The sequence below is a fragment of the Leguminivora glycinivorella genome, chromosome 12 (genome assembly GCF_023078275.1).
Source record: "Leguminivora glycinivorella isolate SPB_JAAS2020 chromosome 12, LegGlyc_1.1, whole genome shotgun sequence".
NCBI lineage: Eukaryota > Metazoa > Arthropoda > Insecta > Lepidoptera > Tortricidae > Leguminivora > Leguminivora glycinivorella.
The window spans coordinates 13,669,635-13,682,186 of NC_062982.1; the positions used below are offsets into that span (position 1 = coordinate 13,669,635).

The following is a 12,552-nucleotide window of genomic DNA, read 5'->3' on the forward strand; positions in this document are numbered from 1 at the left end:
CGCGACATATCTTTCAAAATAGATAGGTACGTATTGTTAGGTTTGTGCGTGAACATTTGCTTCCAATACTTGACCTGCTGTCGTGATAAAATGTAACTACCTATTTTTTGTCCACGAAAGGGGAAAGCGTCAAAGAGGAATCTTTTTTGAGGGGACATTCCCTCATCTCCGCAATCATGTTTCTGTCTATTATTGTAACCTCCGTCAATCGCCTGTCATACAAAATCAAAACTTTCGTTTTATTTACCCTTGCAAATAAATAAGGTTATGTCGGTATACCTACTCTTGTACTTTGATATGTCGGATGGCTACAAAACGAAGAAAATTATTATTTGTTTTACAAGGATGCACTACACATTAGTTTACTTTGCCCCACGTGTGGATAAAATGTGACTGTCATCAGTTTATGAACAATCTAATCAATTAGTATCTTAGTAAGACTCTGGTAGTAGGTACAAGATGGTACTAGTATATAGGCATATCAAAGCACTTCTAAAAATATACATTTTTGTGTTTCATTCATTTCAATATTTTCGTGTATGAGTAACCACGCTGCCGTTGCGGCAGTTAAAGGGCGGCGGCACAGCGACGCCAGCGAACGAGTCGCGGCGGCCCAGCACCGTGACGCCGGCGCGGCGACGGTCCATGCGCGTGCCCGCCGCGCGCCAGCGCAGCGTCGACGACGACAAGCAGGACTCGCCGGCGCACGCGCCCGCTCTCGTCGCGCCGCCACCGATGTCTAGGAGGTAACAGAACCGAACGGGTTTAGATTTAAAAATAAAAAGTACCTCATATCCCGAGTAACTGACATGACAGACCGATATCGTCCGGTGAACTGGTAATCTGTGGGCCCTTTTAAACACTTAAATACTGTACATCCCGTGAGATTTAAAAATGGCCTTCGGTTTTTGAGTAAAATCGTAATCATAAAATGTTCGTAAAATGGTAATTTTGTCTCTCCAAAATCCGAAGGCTCTTCTGAAAACTCACGCAGTACTCGAGTCGTAACGATCTGGCAATATGGCGCCACTAACACCGCTGCAGCAGTGGTCTAAAGGTAAGTAAACCACTAATGTAACCAGTTGATACCGAATGCATACTCGGGCCACGAAAAGCACGTTCTTAGAATTACAAGCATAACAGTACCTGTGAAAGAATTGCGACTGCCGAACTCGTCGGTGACCCCCCTTCGGTCGTTAACAAAACTTCCGGCCTAGGAAAAGTTGTTAGTCCAACAGTGTAGATGAGGGTGGTCCGCTAGTGCCACCAAAACAGATTTTGTTTCAACTCGGTTCGCTCATTTATTTGATATTGGTTTCAAATTACATCTCACGAAAAGAAGCTTCATCATCCTACATTGGGGGCACCCACACAGGAAACGTGTTAAAAATAAGTCTATCCATAATACCCGTAGGTATACTAAGACGCCCACAAATATTATCGTAATATTAAAGCAATTCCATACCATTAGAAATATTTGCAACGGCGGGCGAACCCACGCGTCACCGGAGTCGACATAATCGTGTTAATGGCGTGGAAAGGTACGAATGCAATTTCCTTTTTCAGCGCCGAGACTCCGTCAATAATATTAACCAATAGGTGCCGTCAGCTTCGTAATGCAAACATAATTTTCTACGGTGTCATATTCCTTTTATGTTATGTCACGTAAAATCAAATACGTGGAGTTAATTTCGTCATCATATCGTCAGGTACGTAGTAATTTAAACTAATTGTTACCACAAATTCAGATCTAAGTATATTGAGACGTGCGTAGGTACTACCCTATCACACGGCCTGTCAAAAGAAAAATTGTTTCTTTTTCATTTTGTGAGTGTTGGGTGCAAGTTGGGTATATATGCCCTGATATTGTGTAAGTATGGTATTTATGTAGGTATATGAGGTAAATCTATATTTATTGGTAACTTATAATTCTGTACCAACTTGCAAAAGATTTCTTAGCATTTTTATAAAATAACAGAGTATGTGCCTACATAGTCATTTGGACAGTCTACATATATTCACATTTATATGTTGTAATGTAGCTTTTCGGTGAAGGAAAACATCGTGAGGAAACCGGACTAATTCCAATAAGGCCTAGTTACCCGTCGGGTTGGAAGGTCTGATGGCAGTCGCTTTCGTAAAAACTAGTGCCTATGCCAAATATTGGGATTAGTTGTCAAAGCGGACCCCAGGCTCCCATGAGCCGTGGCAAATGCCGGGATATCGCAAGGAGGATGATGATGTTGTAATGTTACACAACTCATAATTAGTGTACGTACCTAATAAGCACAAAGCAACGTTCATTAATCAAATGCGATTCACATAACCGCGAACATGTTGACCCTTCTCACGAGCGCCCTACATATGCGACAGAGATAAAAACTTTTACAAGTATGTTTCCGGGTTCTGTTTAGGTTTCTACTTGTCATCATTTTGAACATTCTCGTTTGTAGCTGTAGAGACTGATTGATAGCTCACAACTTAACATGCGCATTATGGAATAGATGCTTTTTGCCCATCCAAAATCGGTACAACTGTAAAGAATGTTTATACAAGTTTTGTTTTATGCCCACAGAGCATCAGCAGTGGACGTGGTCGGCGGTACGGGAGCAGGATCGCGTCGCGGCTCCTACCGTACTGAAGACACCTCCGAATCCACGCCTTCGATCGCTGGACTTGCCGTTGACGAAGATCGACCCATCAGACGCCGCGGCAGTCAGCTGTAAGTCACAGCTAAATAGGATAGAGGAATAAAGAAGAACAATATAGGTACTTATATATATTTTTTTAAATTAATCAGCCCAGACATAGCTGCACTTCAACAAAGGACGGGGGCGCTAAGCGCAATGGCTGCTCTAGCTCGCAGTGGGGACCCCTCGGAAGCGCCAGGCCCGTCGGCCGCAGCCGTGGCGGCGGCCGCTGCGGCCGCGCGGCAAATGTCCGTCGATGCGGAGGCGATCAAGATCGTCATACACGACGTCGATGACCGCTCGCCGAGGCGAGTCTCGCTGCGTCGCGACCCTAATGACAAAAGATGTAAGTTTAAGTTTTCATGTAGTCCCGTGACGTATTTGTTTTAATTTTTATTAAAATAAAGGTATTTAAAATACAATCGGTAAACCATGGTAGTATCTTTAACCTGTTAAACGCTTAGAATTTTTCATTGAATATGCTCATGTCGATTTTTGTAGTACCTACGATGTTATACAAAGATTTGTCTTATTTATCAGCTATAGGTGAAATGAACTGGATATGAGATTTCTAATATCTGTCTGTATATCGGACTACGGCGGTTAAAGGGTTAACCCTCATATGCATGCGGCCTGTCAATTTTGATCATTGAAATAGTGACCTTGACATTTAAAGCAATAGATTAAAATTCCCACGCACGGATCCGTGTCTAAGCCTACGAGGGGTTAATTAGCAGAGATCGGAATTTTGTGCGTCATCTCATACTAAAAGTCATTAAAATGACGTAAGTCACTAAGAATGTCGCAAATCCGTCCGATCTCTGTTAATTAGAGACACGGACATGGTTGGGTGCAGTATATAACGTCCTACTTATAAAATGTTGTATAAGCAGCACGTGGTTTCGGCATGCGAGTCGTGGGCGGCAAACCCGACGCCACCGGCCGCCGGGAGGCCGTCATAGTGTGGACGGTCCCGGTGGACCCGCCGACGTGGCCGGCTTACAACAGGGTGACAAGGTATACCATGTGGATGTATTTTAAAGGAAAATATTATAAAATAATTCATTCTATTTTGTGTTCTCCTTTCACTCTCACTGGGACCGCAGATGTTTGTATTCTCATTCTATTTTTAAATAAATAGTACATTTCGATACAAGTGCGTAAAAAAGGAAATTCGGAACGAGTGTCGATAAATTAAAACACGACCGTGGGGAGTGTTTTAAATCGACACGAGTTACGAATTTCCTTTTCGCACGTGTATCGTACGACGTTTTTCAGTACAGATGGCCCTTTGAAGTTTCGCCCTGACAAGAAATGAACCACTTCTCGCACTACTGCGTTAAAAAAGCTCCTTCTGTACTGAAAAAAGTAATTTACTAGTACTGTTCAGTCATATATAAATGTATGCCAGAGTTCAGTCATATATTCACAAAAATATTTAATGTCTGTTGTTGAGTTGGAATTTATTGCTAATGTCGACTCCATTACTCGACATCATCCTATCGTGCGTTAAAAACTCCGATGCCTATTAATATATATAATAGCAAAGACATATATATACTCGATCCTCTTTGATAATAGTATGCTGTATAATATACATAACATTTATGGTTATTTAGTAGGTATTCCATTTCTCGTCATTGCGATATTTCCTGCACCTATTAAGCTCTTATAGATCTCTGTTTGGCCCAAAGGTTAGCTGGTAGAGAATGCCTTCTGGCATTAAGTTCGCCTTTTGTACATTTTTTTACTGTGCAATAAAGTTTAAATAAATAAATAATATAACAACTAGTGCGGGTAGTTCGAAAAACTCGTACAGCTAGAAGATGTTGATACAACTCCCAGCCAGTCTACCCGTGACCACGGACGTAATGTCATGTCCGAAACGTCGGGTTAAATATAAAACGTAAGTTTTACGCGATTAAGTCCCGTTTTAATTTAATAATATGAGTGAAGATCGTGTTAGTTTAAATCAATATATAACAACTAGGGTTCATTTTGCTTCAGATCAACATAAACCCTAGCTGATATGATGTGAATGTCTAGGTATTGGAATGGGGCGGCGTGCCGCTGACGGAGCGCAGTTTCGAAGAAGTGTGCTCCGTGCTGGAGCGCGGCGGCGACAACGTGGAGCTGCTGGTGGAGCCCGCGCCGCCGCAGGACGACGCCGCCACGCCGGCCGCGCACTCCACACAACACCACCATGCACTTTATGGTACATACATCCTTCCCTACTTGTATCGGGAACCATCACACCTACTGCACTTACTTCTCTGTATTGTATCCCATTCTTCGGATCATTATAATATTTAGGTACTTTCATATTTGATGCTAGAATAGTGCACCTACGGGAACAATTACCTACGTCCAATATATTTCTTTAAAAATCTTAGAATAGATATATCAACTTGATGGGGCATCATATTTATAAATACATCTATTTAATAGGCAATATCGTAAATACTGTAGAGAAATAGTTATTTGTTATACAAGGGGGCAAAGTTGTATTTTAACGCCGAGTGTGGAATTGAAAAACGAGCAAGTGAAAGGATTTTATAGTTGAACCACGAGCGAAGCGAGTGGTTCGAGAATAGAATCCTGAACTTGCGAGTTTTTTAACACACGAGAAGTAAAATACATTTGCACCCGAGTGTAACACAAAACTTTTATCCTCACTATAGCGAGGAAACTACAACGCAAAAAATGCGCTTATCACTGCTTCCAGTAGTTCCACAGGTGGTAAATCATCTTAATTACTAGATTCACCTACTTTTATCAATTTTAAAGCAGTTAATTTGACTTTATTCAAGGTCAAATTACTTTACCCACTAGTGGATAAAATGCGTTTTTACCCGCTGGTATTAAAGGACAAAACACGTGTTTCCGAGCTAGTGAGGGGAAAAGTTCTTTAAATAGGTTAGCGCTGATATTTTTTACACCGTGTATGTATAATCTTAATAGCACATTATATTACCTATAATATATGTAGAATAGATATTCAACATTACATACAGCAAAGCAACGCTTAAATCTCTTATTACATTTTTATAATCGAATAATCTTCTTGCATAATTTCTCTTTTTTCTCTACTGTCTTAAATTCTTACTTTACTCCGTCTTCAATATTTTCAGCTCAAATGTTTTATTTAATTGCACCACTATCTTTTTCAGTCTCTTCACAATTCTAACTTCACTTCACACTACCGCTACTCTTAGAAGACAACCTTAAAGGAAAACGTTTGCGTGTTATTGCAGCTAAACTCATTAGTGGTGTAATGCACATTGTTTTGGTTCACAGAACCGGATACCGACAAATCACCATCGTCGCCGACCCGAAGGAAATTGCCGAAAACCCCGGTATAATACCCATAGGCTTTAATTGTTACGATATGTGTTGTGAACCCATGAGACATTGAGCAGTTCCGCTCGTTCCTTCATGTACTTTAGTAGAGACTGTCACTCGGTGCCTACTCCTCTGCGCTTCTCGGATCATTCATTAAGACTCTTATCATGGTTTGCCCAAATTACCCTTTTTGTTTAAAGTTAGTGGATCATCTCGGTGCTGGATTAATTCTCAATACCGAGTATCTCAATCAAGTGGATTTAAACTAATTAGTACGAGATGATCCAATAACTAGGATTATGAGAAATCCACGAATGACGTTGTTATTGTACTGTGAGGAGGTGAGGTGTATTAGAAGTGATGTGTCTCCAGTCATGTTGTGCCATGTGAAGCGAGGAGTCGTATCGCGACCTATGCGCGGCCAGTGCTGACTATATACTTTCTTCTCTATCCAAATTGAGGCCTAAGGTAATAAAAATGTTGTTTGTTATATTACTCGGCACGGATCTTGCCGATTGAAATGATTAGCCTTCGGATTCATGTTGGATACAGATATGAAGTGCAGAGGCTGACTTCGTTGCTCTGCTGTGATACTGTAGCAAACATCTTCCACGTTAGCCTAGTTGTAAGATATTAGTGTTTCTATCTGCGACCGTAGATGTAATGTAACTTTATGATCCTTTTCCTGTTTAAGAAAAGGGTTACTTTGTTTGTTTACTTGAATGAAGTATAATTATATACCTACTTAAAATTAAACTTATTTGTTATCTATATTCGTTATCGTTTACATAATATTCCTAAGCGAAGTGTGTGAAAAAATACTACCTACTTATTTTCAGATTTTTATTTTTTCTAACACCTGACCAATATCATTAACTCGTCACCGGAGCTGGACGGATGTGATTTGTAGGGCCCGATCGGCAAAATGACCAACATAAATGATGTTCTACGTAAGTGTAGATAAAGTCTAACCAGTTTCAATATTCAATGGTAGAGTAGGGGAATCGAATCCCGGTAACAATTATCGTATCATACTTAGGTACTCGTGACTGACATTAGTGTGGATACATTTTGACACAGTATGTGTACCTACAGTTCTAGTGAACCTAGAAACGCTACCGCTTTCAGCTAACTAAAGCGTACACCTTCACAATTAATTCAAATATAATGGCACAAAACAAAAGGGCACGTCATAACCACTCTACAAAAAATATACGCACAACCAGTGGAAAGGATATAAGTGCAGCCAACAGACGCAAGAAACAATGCACCCGTACTGAAGTCGCGCCGCAGCGAGCGGCGAGCGAGGTGAGGCCCCGGCGCTCGCTATTGTGTTGTCTTCGACCCGCATCCACGACGCCGCACTCCTGTTTGTACCGTCTCATGTCTTGCGCATCGAGTTTGTCCGAGTCTTGCTGTTCAGTTAGCGTAGTGTATGCCGCACTTGCGTCCGAGACGCACGCAACGTCTAGTCTCGTAGCAGCTTGGAGTGGTGCTGCACGGTCCACGCACACCGCACTCGCCGGAACCCCTTGAGCGACAGGCGCGCGCCGACGGCGACGCTTCTGTGACGTCATGCGACTGACACTGCAGCGACACGTTGTACATACCGCTCAGTAGTTGACTGTCACGGCTCATTCCTTAACATCTGAGAACTGCATGAAGTGGCACAATGTGGATATTATGTGCATTGATCTAGTACTGAGCACAGTAAAAACGTGGAACTTCTATGTGTGATACAAATTTTGTAACAACCATACGCCGTATATGATAAGCAATCTCCATGTCTGTATTTCACTGCATATATTTTTATTTGTGTATGTAACTGCTTTAATTTACAGTTCCATTTCAACCAAATTATATGAACCTAAATTATTTACAGTAATATTCTGCATACGTTAGGGCGGTTAACTACAGCAACCAACAAAATTTCGTAATCAAAAATTTAACTTAAAAATGTAAGTTTGTGCTCTTATTTAGGTACATACCTAGTAGTTTCTGCTATAAATAGAGGTAAAGCTTCTAATATAGCATAGAAAACTAGCATTGCAATTCCTGCATAATTTTCACTATAGTTAATTAAATTGGGCAAAATAGGTTAAACTTGCTTCTAAATACAAACAACATCTGAACTTTACGAGAGTTTAGTTAGGCACTCTCCAAATTATCCCGCCGCAATATACTAGATATTCCTACCTGCAAGTTCCATTGTCGAATCCAAAACAAACACGCAAATATGTAGCGTAACGCTTTAGAGAGTTCCCCTCCCCATGCATAAATCCAACAAAAGCTTTGTAAAGTGTAAGTTTACAGTTTCAATTAGATTACAATTCATAACAATCAGGTCTAGAAATTGGTTTCGGGTCAATACATTTATCATACTCCAATAAATAATAGGAAAGTGCAGCTTATTAAAACGATATCAGCATGACCAACGCTTTCTGCATGGCGGATAAGATCGTCCGATTTTATTAATTACTTTATGTTAAAATAGAGATGCCTCAGCCCGAAGCATGTGACTTAATTGAAATATTTTGCAAGTGAGATGAGTTAAATATTTGCAAGTTATGATATGAACCCACAGATCGCGATGTGAATGTAATTGCTATGAATCGCACAGATTGAATGGGAATTTTGAGTTTGTCTCTCCTGACAGAGATTCGATACAATAGCTGACCATTGCTGCATGTTACTCGATCAAGGAATATGCATTTCCCGACCGCCGCAAGACTGAATTAGATATTGCATTCTTAGGTTTTGATAACAAATTTACGTACCCTTTTGATTTACCTTTATTTATTGTGCCTACAGTCATTCGTCAATTAATGTTTTGTAGATGTGTGCAAGTTATGAAAGCCGTATAGCAATGTGATCCAGTGCCAATAAAAATAAATGACTATTATTGTATTATTTTTAGTTATGGTTTTGAAATGAAATACTTAAATAGATTTAGAGTCATTGGGTTTATTGATCACATATCTATACCGCTGCAAGAAGTTAATATTCGGAGTTTATCAAGGCAATTTGATGCATAGGAGCAGGAGAGGGCCGAGCGCGCCCGCGAGCGGCCGGCGGCGCGCGCGCAGCTGCAGGTTTGGTTCGAGAGCGAGATGCGCAAGCTGGTGGTGGTGCTCATCGCGGCCGACGACCTGCCGCCGCGCGACCACACGCTCGGATACGGCGACGAGCCTGAAGCATTCGCCAGAATACGGCTTTTGCCATCGCTGTAAGATCATCTTGCTTTCCTCGTTTCTCCTTTTTCTCATCACATCGCCCATAACGTATTCATTTCGCATCAACATTATTAGACCGATCTCTAAATGCATCCAATTCCTAAAATCGTCGTCTTTATTATGTTCACAGTTTTATGTTTTTACTTTTAGTGAGAGCTGCCCACCGGTTGAAACAGACCCCGCATCCGCATCATGCAGTCCAGTTTGGAACGCTACTCTGGGTTTCGGCGGGCTGACGGCAGATCTCCTGGCAGGTCGAGCGCTCGAGCTCACGCTGTGGGACGCCTGCCCTGGAATCGATCCAGTTCTTATTGGAGAATGCACTGTGAGGCATAGCAATTGTAGCTGTAGACATTTTTATATTTTATTTGAATAAATAATAAACAATTTTTTACTAATAGTAATAAGTTTAATGATATTTTTACCCTAGCACTGCCTTATTGTTGGATTATAGTATAATACGATAATCTATTTTCGTTGCTCGAACTTTAAAAATGTAGATCGTAGGTAGATATTATAATATAGTTTTAGGTTGTTCTTACAATTCAATTCAACACAGCTGATTATATTAAAAAATCACGAGTAACTTAGTATTTTTAGCTTCGCTTGACTTATGGTGGAAACGGATTTTGTAGCTTAGCGTAACTCCCGTTCTCCATTTTAGCGGTAAACATCAAAATTGAAAAATAATATTGTTGAAAGAATGACATTTATTTACCCATTGGGACATATACTGCTTAGCTCTAGCTTCCTTGCACACCCAGAAAGTAATATAAATGTAAGACATTTACTAAGATGGATATAATTTGTAGATGGATCTGGAAAAAGCGTTCGCGGAAGAACGCGCGGTGTGGTGGACGCTGGAGGAGCGCGGCGGCACGCGGTCCGCCAACGCCTCCCCGCGGGGCTCTCTCACAGGTGCGCGAGCGCTCCGACGCGGAGACTTTGCCTCGCAACGCTCTTGTTCAGGTACATTAGGTACACAGTTTAGCGCAAGAGACAAATCATGTAGGTAAATGTGTAAGCTTCTCATCTTTCCAATTAAAAAATGCTGGAGCCAGCTTTTAGACTTTTGGAAAACATGTGAGGAACAACGGTCCTTCCACGGCGACATATGGACAGATTTTCCTACGCATGTCATTGGTTCGTATTCGTGGACAGCTCCAAAGCTTTTTTTTTCTATAGGTACAGGACATTCTATTAGAGAATCACGTTTGCGGATTAAATCTAAAAGTTTTTCGGTGATATGTTTCAGATGATGTGGATTCTATCGGAGAATGCGCGTCTTTGCTTCACCCCGACCACGCGTGGGTGGGCGGATCCAGGCGAGGGTCATCGCAGTCAGAAACCTTGGAAGTCGAGGTGTACCAGCTTGGGAAGGACTTCTCACGGTCTTTGCCGGGATCGCGACGATCATCATTCCAGCAGCAGGAGAAAGGTGAGAATCACACATGATTGTAGCAATAAATCACTTGTCTGGTATCATTCCTGGTTGTTGATGTACCCCAGCAACTATACCGAGAAGTACCTATAGTCATGTGTTTAACTACACTTTATAATATTACGAGCATGTCACCTCTCACTCATCTGCATAATTAGAAAACATGCATTTATAAATGTCTCCCGCATCCATGTTGTGCTAAAACTAAATGCACTAGGTCACACCAAAACCCCACTGTTCAATAAAATATTTACGGAGGAAAATACATGATGTCATTTAAATTACGGCGATGATTAAATGTGGTGACTTCGGATCGTGAGTAGAACTAACCAAATAGGTATGTGTATATGACTTGGGCTGGCTGGGTATTCCATAGACGGCGCTGCAGGCACCGACAGCGGCGCCGGGCCGTCGCGGCGCAGCGAGCGGCGGCGCTCGTCGTGCGTCCGCCGTGACCCCGACGACATCCTGCGCTCGCTGCGCGCCGTCAAGGGCGAGCTCGGCCGCACGCTGTCCCTCTCCGGGTCCACCGCCCGGCGTAAGTAACACTCCATCTCGCCGACGAGTATTCTTAACGATGTTCATTATATTTCGTGCACCATCAACTGGACTACTCGTTCTATGTTTTGTAAGATGAGCATATGTATCGAGCCTGTACGGTGATTTACTCTGTATCACTGATATTTTTGGATTCGATAACCGTACGACGTATGTACTAAAGGTTTTGAGTACTACTGGCATACTTTTTTATTGATTTTTGATTCTTTTACATTTTCATTCGCACTTTTTTACGAGTCCTAGCGCCTATATAATGCCCAAGAGCACCCTTTTATACAACACTTGAACGGTAAACGATACGTCATAATCACACGTCCCCAACCCTCCTCTACCACCATAACAATATGCAATCATTGAGGGTAGTACTGACTTGTACTGTGTTGTGCTTGTTTGGTCAGCAGCGACGGACCGTTAGCACCTCGGTAAGCGACTCCCAGCCGCCTTGCGGCGCCCGCGCCAGCTCCCGTAGAGGGTTTGTTCGTGCGCGGTGTCGGTGTACGCGTTCCCTTGTGACGTCTTACGGCCGCTGGCCCCCGTATTCCGGCTGCATGGAGTGCGGCCGGCATACCCGGGCCCGTAGTGTAGCATGGGTCATAGCTTGCGCGGCGGCCGCGCGCACGTGCGCACGCACCGTTGAATGTGGCTGCGCCCGACGCTTCTCATCACTTCACTGTGTCTGTACTGTACTGTCCTGACGCATGCCCGGCGCATGCCGCGGGCGATCACGCTCACTTCATCTGTTTCTGTGTTCCGTCTGTTCGGCTGACGTTCATCTCGATGGCATTGTGTCGCCTAGGATGTTTCGGGCTTCATACCTACCTCTGCGAATGTCACTCATTGTTAAGATGCGCATTCTATTAGTTTCTTGTACATACCTAATTTAATAATTTTTATCTTTAGGTCGTAGTTGGAAATTTTAATAAAGCGTTTGTTGACGAATGCGTTTAATTTCATTTTGGAAGAGCGAATGAATGTAGCAAATGAGCGCGGGAAACATAGGAAGCACATAAGGCGACTCACCTAGTTTTGTGGGTGGTGGCATGAGCTCAACAATAGTCTTCCACCTAGACATCAATTTAATGAATTACTTAATGGCTGTTCATAACACTGAATGCTTACATTCCTACTTAATGAGTTGAAGACCGCTTCAGGCAACTATTAGAAATTCGACACTCTTGGCTGCACACGTTTTAACGCTTCTTCTTTCATTTATGTGTTTAGGAATCGAATCAATTGGAATATATGTATACAAAAATGTACATTGGCTCGAAGCTGTTTGACGTGCTTA

The 12,552-nt window shown here is 42.2% G+C and overlaps 2 protein-coding genes across 2 annotated transcripts in view; one reads left to right on the forward strand and one right to left on the reverse strand.

The window, feature by feature from the left end:
* The window catches only part of LOC125232256 (regulating synaptic membrane exocytosis protein 1), a 195,316-nt gene that overhangs the window by 176,773 nt on the left and 5,991 nt on the right, over positions 1–12,552 (forward strand). The window contains 12 exon segments of the mRNA XM_048137911.1: positions 568–746; positions 2,576–2,722; positions 2,801–3,036; positions 3,584–3,658; positions 3,661–3,707; positions 4,737–4,905; positions 5,988–6,046; positions 9,068–9,258; positions 9,416–9,590; positions 10,078–10,183; positions 10,521–10,703; positions 11,083–11,244. Coding sequence (XP_047993868.1) covers positions 568–746; positions 2,576–2,722; positions 2,801–3,036; positions 3,584–3,658; positions 3,661–3,707; positions 4,737–4,905; positions 5,988–6,046; positions 9,068–9,258; positions 9,416–9,590; positions 10,078–10,183; positions 10,521–10,703; positions 11,083–11,244 — 1,729 coding nt within the window.
* The window catches only part of LOC125232002 (intraflagellar transport protein 172 homolog), a 36,347-nt gene continuing 26,679 nt past the window's right edge, over positions 2,885–12,552 (reverse strand). Inside the window, exon 36 of the mRNA XM_048137609.1 lies at positions 2,885–3,021. The gene's annotated coding sequence lies outside the window, so the exon portion shown is untranslated. The remainder of the gene's footprint in view (positions 3,022–12,552) is intronic.